Source organism: Engraulis encrasicolus, chromosome 23, assembly GCF_034702125.1.
Source record: "Engraulis encrasicolus isolate BLACKSEA-1 chromosome 23, IST_EnEncr_1.0, whole genome shotgun sequence".
Lineage (NCBI taxonomy): Eukaryota > Metazoa > Chordata > Actinopteri > Clupeiformes > Engraulidae > Engraulis > Engraulis encrasicolus.
Window position 1 is genome coordinate 2,205,001 of NC_085879.1, and position 13,553 is coordinate 2,218,553.

At 42.1% G+C, this 13,553-nt stretch overlaps 1 protein-coding gene across 1 annotated transcript in view; it reads right to left on the reverse strand.

Annotated features, from left to right (window-relative positions):
• Positions 1 to 6,532, reverse strand: part of LOC134439536 (charged multivesicular body protein 1B2) — a 16,477-nt gene extending 9,945 nt beyond the window's left edge. The window contains exons 1-3 of the mRNA XM_063189435.1: positions 6,326 to 6,532; positions 4,674 to 4,771; positions 3,206 to 3,352 (exon numbers count right to left, since the gene is read on the reverse strand). Of these exons, the coding sequence (XP_063045505.1) occupies positions 3,206 to 3,352; positions 4,674 to 4,771; positions 6,326 to 6,341 (261 nt within the window). The 5' untranslated portion in view covers positions 6,342 to 6,532. The remainder of the gene's footprint in view (positions 1 to 3,205; positions 3,353 to 4,673; positions 4,772 to 6,325) is intronic.
• Between the last annotated feature and the right edge of the window lie 7,021 nt (positions 6,533 to 13,553).

Sequence of the window (13,553 nt, forward strand, 5' to 3'; positions counted from 1 at the left end):
TGGCGGACCATGGGGAAGATCCCCCTTTTCATGTATGAAAAGTGCAATTTTCCCAGTCATAATGAATGCTAATGAATGAATTTGATGCTGGTGGTAAGTATTCATGAAAAAGGTAACATTAGTGAATGGGCAGCATGAATTCTGGACATAAACAACCAAAAATCTCACACAGTGTCCCTTTAAATAAAAACCAGAAATCCACAGGTTAACAGCCGACATAATTCCATACATTGTTTTGTATTCACTTGTATGGTTTATAGAGGTTTGCTTTTCCTGTGAATTTCTAGCAATATTAGCAGACAAACTATTAAAGGAAAATCTAGCGATATTAATGAACAAAAAATGCCTAAGGATAGGTCCAAAAGGGGGTCCCCACCGAAAAGGTTTGGGAACCACTGCCCTACAGCCTTAACCATACTGCAATACACTTGGGCATGGTAAAAATACCCTTCCTGCTTTGGAGTGCATGTGTTAATAAAGAAATACAACTGTTGCTGTTTCCTTTGGTGTATCTATATCAGTGTTTTTCAGATCAAAGACTACATCCACCAGTCAGTACCTCAGTTATTGGAGAGTGCTGTGGAAGTTTAAGGTGACTATCAACCTCTTAATATGTCTTCATATTGCAACGTTTCTGTCACGCAATACTTAGGTTCATTTTATGGTGTCCTGTGGTGTGACTGCTCTTATAGATGGAAAAAAAGTTTTTTTTATAAATGAAAACACATTCAGATTAAACACAATATCATTATCAAGTTAGCATGAGCTCAGATGTCAGTCATGTATACAAAAGGATTAAAATGGCCATAATGCAGTGAATTTCCTGTGTTGTGACTTCATTTTCCTTCGGTGTGTCATGCCTATGCAATGTGTTGATGCAGGACACATTTTCCCAAAAATGGAAAAAATTAGGTGAAATTCCACGGACCACTAAGTGCTTTATTTTTTTCTATTTTTTTTCCAATTTTTTCCATCAATTTTTTCAGGAAATGGAATAACTTTTTTTTAAATTGTGTTACGCCCTTAAACGTCAACCACCCATGGTATCAGTCAGATATCCCTTATGTCAGACAATGGTTTAAACTCTCCATCCTTCAAAACACTGAATGGTTTGACATCTGATATTTAAAGGCAAAGGTCAAGGTTTGAAGTGAGCCTGTATCTCGCCCTGAATCAACCCTACTACCATAATGGTTGAAGCCAGCTGCCATTGTTAATCTATATTCAATTACTCACCAGTTTGGTGTTCTGAGAAAGTAATGGCATTTTAGGCTTTGGTTGTGAAGGTACTGAAGGTACTAATCAACATTGGCGGACATCACCTTTGGTAGAAGAGGTGGATACCCAAGCTTTCCCTTCAGTGAGGCTGCATTTACACTACATGATTTAAGAAAAGGATTAAGTTGCTGCCCTTGGCCCACCTAAACTTCCTGCGACATGGCACACAAAATCATGACCAAGTCCGTCCTGCCAAGCTGCCTATCTTGGAATGGACATGCAGATTAAAATCCAACATTTCATTCCAATGGCTGAAGTGACGCACAGTTTTGTCATGGGCACCCACTGCTAGCTGAAGCAGAGCAAATCACTGTATGGCTCTGAGTCAGAAAAAAGAGTGCTCTGATTAATTGTATAGTAGCTGGGACCAGTGGAGTCCAGAGGCATTTCATAGACACAAGTTAAAGCCCTCCTCTGACAACTCTCAACTTATAATTAGCTCGCAAATCGCTGATGAATCTATTTAGCTTTCTAGGAAGCTTGTCTTCAGAAGACTCTATAAAGACATAAAAACAAAAAATGCATCTATATACTTGTTAAGTACTCATAATTAATTTCACATGCTACCCAAAGACATTGGAATAATACGCCAAAAGGCTTACTGATTGATATGGGAATGTATGAATAGCCTCTGATACTAATTGGAACCATCATCAAGCTAAATATATCAATAACTTATAACCTGTTATGAATGGGTATAAAGACTCGTAAATAAACCAGCCTCGGAAACATAATCTCATTCATGGGCAAAAGGACGCAAAGACAACCCATGACCATGAGGGCAGCTGCTGAGGTACCAGTGCTCAGTTCCCACTACACTACACTAGGGCCAAGGCACAACGTTTGTTGCGTTCCATAGTGCCTCATATGACTACAGGGTAATGAATTACACCGTGGGAACATTGTTGCAATAGACCATTGACAGTGCCCAAACACAGTGCCGTACTCTCCGCATCATTCACAATACCACTCATAGAAGAGATGCTGAGTTGCTGCTGCACACCCCTCTGCTGCTGTGAAAAAGTGCTTAGTGACTCAAGGAATTTGCTGAATACACAGGCTTGGGGCAGTGAGGGCTGTTAAGGCGATTATTTTCCCTCCACAAAGTCACAGGAGGGGGACGTAAATATACTTGCATACCCATGATGCTGTTTATCACACTGCTACTGTTCTTATTTTAGCAGAAACTCTCATATTGTATTTTTGTAAGCAGCTGAGTGGACTGACAACGAAAATAAAAACTTAAATTGAAGCTTCCTAAAGTTCACCTTTCTCCTGGTCTGACTACAACAAACAGTGAGGTCATGTGCTCCAATACCCCTGCACTTAGCTTGATACTTGAGGCCATATCCACAGCTTACATCCACTCAGCTCAGCTCACTTTGGCTTTTCTCATCACACAGTGTTCTACACCAACACACTAGCAAATATGTTTGAGGAGGCTTGAAAACACTAAAAGTTGCAGTGTACATTTCCAAACAAAAGCAATGATTATGTTTATAGTATGGATGGATGAGCCAGAGCAGAGGTCACGCTAACTATTTTGTTCCATTTCTCGCTGAGCAAAACATAAGCTTAACTATTAAAAAAACAAAACAAGAAAAAGGCTGCACTGTGCATTAACAACCTTTATTGCAATGATGTAATAAAACATGTTTCTGCATAGTGAAGCCTTTTGCCCATTTATTTTAGCCTTTTGCCTGTTATTGTGTGCAGCGACTCTATATGCCTCTACGTTGAGCCGTCAGAAGGTAAAGCTGTGTACTTTTTGGAGGGTTTCCATATGACATACAATAGGTCTGAAAGCCTTGCTCAATAGTATAGCTGAGCAAATTAGTAATGGCGTATACGTAGATAAGCCTTTTTTCTGTTTTTAATATAAAATATAAGCTTAGATGAGTGAGTGAGTGATGGCGGTGGTGCCCACCTTATTCATGGTGACGGCTGTCTGGACACGGGCCGCCACTGCGTCCACTCTGGCGCTCATGCGGAGGAAGTTGATGGACTGGTTCTTCTGGCGAATGGCGTTCTCCGCATGGATCCTGGCCACCTCCATGTTGCCCTTCTGAATGGCCTGATGGGGCACACAAACAGAGGAGGCAAAATCAATTATGAGAGGACTACTTTTTACAATATCACTACTTTACGTACCAGGAGGTAGTGCAACAAATTTGTAATTACAATATTAATGTACTTATGATGCATCATAAGGATTACAATAAGGTAATAATAATTACAATAAGGTCTGTACTCCACGGTGAATCACCTAATGGGACAATGCATATTAGGCAAACTTTTGGCTCAAAATACAATGTGAATCACTGGAACAGGAATGGACACGGTCTACGTACAGTACATAACAGTGTGAAAGTTACAGCGAGCAATTCTACGGAATATCATACATGGATGAATCTTATGACAACTCCACCATGATGTAGATTACAACCCTATAATGTTACCTGTTGTAACAAACTTGTGTAAAATCATCTTAGCCCAGTTAGTCATTTTTTGTTATAGCTGTACACCACAAATTAATTCCACTGACTCTTCATCAACCAAATACTCCTCGCCTCAAACAAAGTTTACTACAGTATGTAAATGCGAAATCCACTCAGCATCTTGTGCTGCGCCACAAACAAAGCTAGCAAATCAATATGATGATACAGGGGAAAAAAGCCAGAGGGGGGTGTAATTACATCAGCTGGCCAAGACAACAAGATGGGAGAACTCTGAATCGGGCTTCATACGGACCAACAAATTGCAAACAAGTTGTATTTTGGCTTAATTACATGGGAGTTGTGTTAATAAGATTGAGTGACAACATTACAATGTTACCATTGTGTCACAGTGTTATAATTGGAGTGTCAGTGCATAGCAATACCAGTTCTTTAAGACACAGACTTATACATTTGCTGTTACCAGAATGGCAATGACCAAGTTGCATTACTTCACTAAAGGCCCTGTCTTATGTCATAGTAGTGTAGTAGTGTAGTACTATGCTATTTAACTTTTCAGTGCCTATTACAACATTCCAATAGTGGAACAGCATGCATTATGGGGCTACATAACATTGTATAGGTAAATGCATTATACCAACTTAAATGACTGACTGATGGGGATGTCAAGGGACAATAATAATTATAATAGTACATTTTATTCTAAGCGCCTTTTCATAATACCCAAGGTATCAGAGCAGTAAGAGTAAATCAAAAGAGCATTGGATTTATACATCACATATGAAATACTGGTAGTATGAAATGGAAAAAAAAACAAAGAATACATTTGTAATAGTAAAATAGATGAAACAGATTCAAAATATATAAACGTATAAATAGTTAGTAACAGTAGGCCAATATGAGTGCAAGTGGTGGAAGTGTGGACACTCCTAAACCCACCTTCTTCACTTTGGCCTTTTCAGCTTTCTCCTCCTTGTCACACTTCTTGGAATTTCGCTGTAGCTCTTTGGCAGCAAACTTGAGGTTGAAGAGGTGCTCTGAGTTTTGGGTCAAGGCACAGTCAGTCACATAATCTTATGCATCATATCATGGCCTAAGATCACATTTCACACAGCTCTGAGGACACAAGCCCTTAAAATCACCAGACAACCACATCATGTTTGAATACCTGGCTTTGACACAGTGAAGATAGAATTAATCAAATTTGTGAGCAAAAAAAGGGGGGAGTGAAATTGCTCTGCCGGGACTCGAAACCAGCAGCAGCAATATCATACATTCAACGTACAAAAATAGACAACATATACAAACACAAGACTCTATCACACCATCACACTGCCTTTCCCTTCAGAAAGAGGACCCTTGTGCTTCAAACACTCATTGTGTTGCTCATGTAACTGACCATCATGCTGTCCAGTGTGCCTTATTGTCCATGCCTCACCCATCACTGGGGTATCTCACACCAGGGCCACCAATACTGGGGGTCCCACGCATAAAATTACAGCTCACACAAAATGGGTGTCTCTGATGGCCTCATGACAGTCATCCCACTTCTGACACCATTTGTAGCGAAGCACCGGTACTCGAACCCAGATGTTCTGGGGTACCAAACTGGGGATCTGACTGCTACACCAAAGAGCCAGGCTAATTGGTGTGACAGTCAGAACACACCCACAACCCAAGCCATAGTCACTCTCATTCTGAATCCCAAATTACGGCAACAAAAAAGTGTTAACAACACAACTGTCCATTAGGTAAAGATGTAGCCCTTTCATTTGTATAATCACTGGCAATCCCATTCACTATTGCTTAAAAAGCTTAACTACATCATACCAACATTGTTATGACATTACCAAGAGTCTTCAGTAACATATCAAGACATGGCCATTACCATTTTGAAGACAATAATGTTATAAAAGAGCCAAAGCATGAAAGACTAAAGAAGCACAGTTGAACTGTCAACCTACTTGAAAGTTGAAATACCAGCGCCAAACTCGATATAATAACTGAATAAGATGCAGAATTCAACGGTGTATGGAGGTTTCCTTCCAAGTTATCCTGCTTTCTCTCGGACGGCTGAGGTATCCCAGTCCTGTATTGATCAGAGCCACAACTAGATCATATTCTAGCCTACTGTACCAGTTAAGATGACACTGCTCAATTTGGAGCAAGGACTGATTTCTGGGCTTGCCGTTTCGAATTAGCTTGGTGATTGTAGGTTAACCACGAATGTTGAGGGAAGTAGCTATCCCTATTTCAACCTTAACAGCTTTTAAAAAGGTAATAGCGACCTGTCAATGTTATCAAACAAGCTGGCCCAGATTGAAGCATTGAGGTGGCTAACGGCAATGTACGCTAGTCATTGATCAGTTCCGAGCACCAAAGCACAGGTCAAGACAAGGCAATAGCGTTATTCCAGACATCTGTTTGTGTTTTCTGAATAGCCAATACTAGTAAAAGACCATCATATCAGACCAACAGGCCTATAGTTGCTGTTACAGCTGCTTGATAGCTAGCCATCACGGCTAATTTTAGCGGTGTAATGTCAGCAAGTCCATTTTCTTTTCTTACAGTTAGAGGTAGGAAAAGGATACTTTCCATGTTCGACATGATGCAAGCTTTCACTCCAAGAGATATACAGGGGTTTTCAATTCACGACAACGAAACGATTCTTTTTAGCTAGCTGCAAGTGTTCGGAAGGAGAGGGGTCCTGTGTTATTTTTTTGTTTTGGTTCTTCACTGACAGGAGTAACAACCCCTTCCGGTTACGTCGTACGAAACAGATGACACTGAAGTCACGCACACAAAGGCGTGCTCTGTTGACGTCACGGGCAGTCGGGAACTCATTTGAGCCAATGCTCGAATCAGAGGGTTTTTTTTAATAGACCGTGTTCTCGGTCCGTTGTGGTACAAGTCTAGTGACGTCATTTTTTATTTTTGGAAACGAGTAAATTGACCTTTCATCTCGCTCGCACATTTGCTTTCACCATCCATAATTCTCATCTCAAATTTGGTGTGCGCCTATGTTTAGATTTTTGTAATGATGCCATCCAAAAACAGCTTCCAGGTAGGCTATATTTGGGCAACATTCCAGCAGAATAGGAAACAAATCCCCTCAGCCCCAAAACAAATCATGTAACTTTTTTATACTACCCAATTTTAGCTTAGCCTACTGCCAGTCCTATGTAATTACCGTTTAATAGGCCTAGGCTGTTTATCAGTCGATTTGTTCACCTTTTTAGTGTTTCATCAGCATTGCCAAATTGACTGTTGACTGTCTATTTTATTGAGCATTCAGCTAAAAAGCAGCAAGATATTCTTATTAGTCATATTTTTAAAGGTGCTGCATCCTTGGCCCCCGTCTGCTTCCATATTTGGAAAATGCGTCTAAACGCTCTTATTACATGTGTCCAGCGGTGCACAATACGCGCGCGGACCTGGAGTGGGAGGATCGATTGAGGAGTGCCCAGAAGCAGCGCTCGAGCTCGTCTGACTGGCCCCTCACTGCGGAGCGCAGCCAACATTGACGTGGGCAGCGTTGGGTGGGGGTAGGGGGGGCTGATTGATGACTGGGTTTGCGTCTCTACATCACGGGAGAAGAGGGATGAGTCACCCACTGCCTGATACAATATTCAGTGTGGTCACACTGCTGCTGATGCTGCTGCAACGCGCACGCTCGCGTGCGTGTGTGCGCGTGAGTGTGTGCGTGCTTGTAGCTTGTATATGTGCGTGTGTGTGTGTGTGTGGCATCCACCCAAAGCCTTTCACTTGACTGCCAAACCCAAGCTTTCACACAATACTGATTCGTTATTGCTCACAGTGATTCCCCTACACCTTTGTTTTCCCATGCCTTTTCTCCCTGCAACTTGTAGCCTATATTGTGACCAAAAGGTAAAAGTCAGCAATTCACCACTATTGATAGCCTAGGTGACCTAATAGATGTTAACTTGGGTGCACAAATAGAACTTATCAAACAGACTCAACAAAGGTTGAATTGTGCTTGGGAAAGGATATAGGCTATGTATTTTATTAAAATATTCGAGAGGCAATAGCCTATCTTACGACGAAGTGTGTGTGCGTGCGTGTGTGTGTTGTGTGTGTGTTGTGTGTGCGCGCGCGCGCGCGCGTGTGTGTGTGTGTGTGAGAGAGAGAGAGAGAGAGAGAGAGAGAGAGAGAGAGAGAGAGAGAGAGAGAGAGAGAGAGAGAGAGAGAGAGAGAGAGAGAGAGAGCGCAGTGATCACAAACGGAATTTGAGAATAAACCTTCTGTATGGCTCTCAGTCTGTCCTCCGGGATATGTGTTGTTATTGTGCTTCTCGTCCTTAAGCCGCATGAAGAGGCACTGCAGGGTCCTTCAGACACCCAGCAGTCAGTGATATATCTCTATAACGCCTATGAAGGAGAGTCACATTAAAATCAGTCTCTCCCAAACACACCACTGCTTGTTTTATGAAGAAGGCGCAGGATGCAACAGAGGATCTTTGGCCGTGGTTCTTTTTTTGCACATGAGGACGTTTTGTGCTGCTTGGAGTCATTTGTTGATCTGTTCTTCTATTTGCTTTTTTATTGCATAGGCTATAAATGTCATGTTAAGCCTATCCAAGCTGTTATCTCACTGTGTATGAATTCTATATGGCTTAGTCTATACTTAGAACGCAAACACCAAAAAAGAAAGGCTTGCCAATTCATGTAGTCACACTTGACACCTGTTAACTCTCCCTTCCCAGCTCTTTGATATGGTATTGTTGTGACTGCACTGTGTGGACTACCTTAAAAGTGTGACGCCAGGTCGCCATGGAAACTGCTTTACGCTACAGGGTCTGAGGGAGAAAACAGAGTTTCGTTTCAGAACCACGCACAGCCTGGACAGCGACCGCGCGCTGAGAACAAGCTCCACAGCGATACAAGCGAATTCATGCGCCCTGACAGAAGGACCCACTGACCCAAACGCAGAGAGGATTTAAACGTGGAAATCGACACTGACTGCAATTACGTGTCGTATTGAGTCTTCTTTTGGTGAGTAGCGGAATTTCAGTTCGATAGCCTACCTGTCGTCTTAGTTGAGACTTTTTGAAAGGTTTAGTTTGCAATCGTGAAGTGTTTAAATCATCCCTGTGAATATATGCAGGGCCATATTAACGCTCAGTTTAATCAATAATGAACTTCTGTTGTCAGAAGAACAGTGTAGTGTCAGTGCAAAGTTTTTGGTCAGAATCAGTGCAGCATCAAAACAATGCTTAGCCTCTGAACCACTGGATCAGCCACTGCCAAGCAAGCATAAAACAGTCTTATCATGCTTACCACTTGTATGTGGACAGTGGACTAATCGAGTTTGATTTTGGATCTCACTGCGCTTAAGTCTTTCAAGCCAACAAGAAATCCAGACATTCATTCACGAAAGCGTTACAATGCGATGTCCTATATAGCCTATCTCTGGCATATCATGTTTCAAGCGTTTGTATGCAGGGTTTTGTAACGTTCTATTGTAAGAATCAACTTAAACACCACGCAGTTGTTCCAAGGATTCACGTTGGAGTTTAACGTTTTACGCGCGTGTCTTGCGTGCGTGACAAATTGAAGACGCAACATATTGCCACGTCTTTGTTTTGCAAGTGTGCGCTTGAGCGGACTCCTCAGCAGTGTGCACTTGTTCCGTTGATCTTTATCCACGCTTCCTCTCTCACCTCACTGAACCCAAGGATCGGTCACGACTGTATTGAGAAAAACACGTCTGCGGCTAAATTCTTTCAAGTTCGCTAGACTGAACTTTTTTGTTTCAAAGGGCAGCATTTAAAAGATTCAAGGCTGAAACAGAACTCGGCGCGTGGATGGATTTTCCCGATAGAATCTGTTCTCTGCGTCAGAATCGTTTGCAAAGGCAGATTCGGTATCAGGTGGAGAAGCGCATCTGGGTGCAGTTTTTCCAGCTATGACTCACACTGGCTTGTTTGAGGTAGAGTGAGGGAGTGAGAGAGGGCGGGGGAGGCCAGGGGTATTGAAGGAAAACAAAATCCTGCACCATTGCCACAATACCATAATTGCCCGTTGTCATTTACCTCTTAAACCCTATTGTAGTGAGGATATCGTTCATCCGGGGACCAGAACATTCATTCAAAGACGATTGCTGAATCCCCTACAAAGTTAGTGGAATGGCTGTGTTTGTCAACGCGTTCATATGACTGCATACTCAAGTAATTAATTACGTCACGGCAGCTCTGGTTGATGTCGCTTGCTTCTCTTCTTTTGCCTTCCCCAGGGGGATGAGCGGAAGCACGGTTCATTCAGTTGCATGAAAAAAGAAAACTCCTTTTGGCTTAATTATTGAGGGACAGACCGATTCCTCAGTGACTGGGTCCAAACTGATGGAAAGTGATGCGTCGGTTTCGTAAGATGTAAACAGTTGTGAGCATTAACCCACACGCATGCAAATAACAGTGGGCATGGTTTGCTTGTTAGCAGCCATGAATTGTTTATTTTATCATTTGACAATTTGAAGTGAAAGCAAGAAACTAGGTGGAACATGCAAAACTAGGTGGAACATGCAAAACATGTGACGTGAGACATTCCAGGCAGAAATGTCATGAATGTGGCGAATAAGTTGGCCAAGTGTTGTAGTTTCTATTAGGCCTAGAGAAAACAGCGAAACACTTATTGGCTATACTATTGCCTGTAACAGAATTAGTAGGCTAGGAAATGTCAGTTTAAATTCATATCTTCCAACTATTAGGCCTATGGTGCATTCAAATGTACAATTTAAAATTTACATTTTAATTTAGATAGATACATTACCTGTCCTCTCCATAATTGGCCCTTAGAGTCGTTACAAGTTGTTACCAGCAGAATTTGTCTTACACTAAGGTCTCCATTGGATATACAATCAGCCAACAATGTTTTGACATGTTAGAGACACTTTCTAATTAAGTTGGTCACACTTCACAGCACACATTCCCCCTTGCTTTTTTGAGAGGTAAAATGCTGATATGCTCTGCCAAGCAACTGTCTTCTACGTTTAGTAACAGTAACCGGTGGCGTAGGCAGGGTGCAGGGCAAGAAGGGTAAACTGGCCATCACCACCACACTCATTAATGCAGAGAACTGTCAGCAAGGGGACCCAAAGAACTCTAATGCAAGCTTTAGAATCTTCTTTGGGGTTTTCTGATACATATGCACCAGGAGTGTGACATGCAATGGCTTAAAAAGCAAGAAAGTGTATAGATACAAGATACAAGATATAAGATACAAGATATTTATTTTCCTGTGTACATGAATTCCAGAAGTCATGTGCAGAGTCCCAAAAAAAGAAAAAAGTAGAAATGTAGAAAAAATATTAAAAAGTATACATAGCACAATATGTATTTTCCAAATGTGTTTTATATGTGCCTTTTGTACATGCATATTATTGGAAACCTGGGAATTTCTGATCAATCAGGATACATCACATGTATGATGCCCTTTTGCGGTATCTCCACAGGACATCACGGTAGACTTCGCTACAGGCTGTTGAGGTGTCAGTGTCTGTTATGGCATGCGTGCACCTTCTTTACCATACGGGAGAGTACTTTACCATACGGGAGAGTACAGGAGTACAGGAGGAAAAAAACAGATGGGAAATAAGAATGCACGCATGCATACATATTTCAGTCATTATAATATGGCATACCATGACCATTCACTGCCATCTGCACTGTACTTTGGCAGATTATGGCCTTGCTTATTGTCAAACATTGTTTTGAAGCCCAGTGTTTGAAATGAGTGGGAAAATGTATGGGCCAAACATAGTGACGTGTCACAGGCCTGCGTGTGTGTGTGTGTGTGTGTGTGTGTGTGTGTGTGTGTGTGTGTGTGTGTGTGTGTGTGTGTGTGTGTGTGTGCGTGTGTGTGTGTGTGTGTGTTTTTATGTGTACATGTTTATGTTACACCCAGTCATTCAACTTCATGGTCTTGAGCATATTGTACTTTTTTAATTAATGTTTCCTCTTGTGGATAAAGCTTACCAGGCTCCTTGACTCAGAGAGTGTAACCGGTTTTTCCGTGGTGGAAATGACAATCGATAGACACCGTCTGGAAAAGACAGTCTGATTTAATAATATCCCTGTGCTTGTTACTTATACCGTGGTGTAAGAATTCATTCCCACCATCATGACCGGCCATCTCTCATACTTGTCCTCCCGTCTGCGCCTGTCGTTTGTCTCAAAAATTTGCTTTTAATCTACTGGCGGAGGGGTGTTCAACAATGAAGAGAGAGGCTGGTCCGCGGCCACGGCCAGTCAGAGCTCTCTGGAGCTGGGTCAGCTCAGCTGGACTTGACAGGATGCTGGGGCTGACTAGAGCTCCTCCTCAGCCTCCTGAGCCTCCCTCTCACTGGAGGCAGCCACAGACGCCCCTATAGGCTACCAAAAAAGGTGTTTAGTCACTTTTTTAGGTCCACAGAATGAGTCATCTTCAAAAAAGATGCTGAGCAAAAAAAAAGGAGGGGTATAGCTTAGTCTCTACCTCCCACTCAGAAAACGATGGCGATAAAAAAGAAAGGAAACAAACAAATCAAAGAAAGAATGAAAGAAGGAGAGACCGGATGAAAACAGACTGACCACCCAAGACAGACGACATTATGTTTACAAAAACTCTTAAGATATAGTCTTCTGCATAATGGAGAGAAAATAGACAATCTCCCAATGTGAAATTGCCCGTCCTAGTAGGGTAAACACATTACAATCTCATAAATTGCCTCCAGTATGTTGAGATGGCCGCGTCCGACATGCTCAGAGCAGCATATGCCCACGATTTATGTTTGGATTCCAATATGACTTGGAAACCATCTGTGCTCGGAAAAACACACCAAGATGTTTAGGCTCATCTTGCAACTGTCAGTGTGGCGGGCACAGACATTTTATTTATCTCGTCCAAACACAAACATTTTAATTGAGAAGTCAACAACAGCGAACTGAAATGACATCATTGTTGAAATCGTATGATTTGCCCACCTCATTAGACTTTTATCGGGCTCACAAGTGGCAAGGGGCTTTGAAGGGCTAACATAGGCAGAATAACACCTTTTATGAACAGACTCGTTTGAAGGTGCAGGTTGTTTACGTTAAGAGGGAAAAATGGAAGAAAGGCAACTAGTGGATCCATGCATAATCCACCATTAGCCTTTTTTCTTCTTCACCTGAAAAGACTTCATCTTTTCTTTAAAATGAAAATAGCCGGGCAGGAGTCATTGAGGAGGGAGGTGTACTGGTGAGCAGGTAGGCCATTTGAAGTACAATAAAGCCCCTTTGAGAGAGTCGGATAAGAGGCAGACGCTGGGATGCTGACTTCAGTTGGCTGACGAAAGAGGATGTTGTGTGTGCGGCTGTGGTTTTTGTTTGAACAGTGTCAATGTCTCCTGCTTTTAAAAGCCTCGTAGCAACAGGACACTGAGCCCCCATAAAACTTGCACTGAGGGAGGAGGAGGGGGAGGAGGACAGCAGTGGCCGTGTGTGTATTGCAGTGACAGTTTTCTAATGATTTCTCTTTCTTTTTTCCCCTTCACTCCCCTTATCTCTTCTATATATTTCATCTCTCACATTTTCGAACTGCTTCCCATCCCTTTTACATTTCTTTCCCCTATCGTAGTCTATTTTTTCCAAAACATTCTCTTTTCAAACTTCTCTGACTTTCCCATGCCCTCCCCTCCCTCATCCTCCTCAAATCAATTCCTGTCTTTAATCTCTCTATCTCTTTTTGCATTCTTTCTTTTATTCTGTCTATCTCTCTTTGGACCCATTTTTCTGCTACGTCCCTCCCTTTGTCATACATCGTCAATGTGCCTTGCAGAGACGCC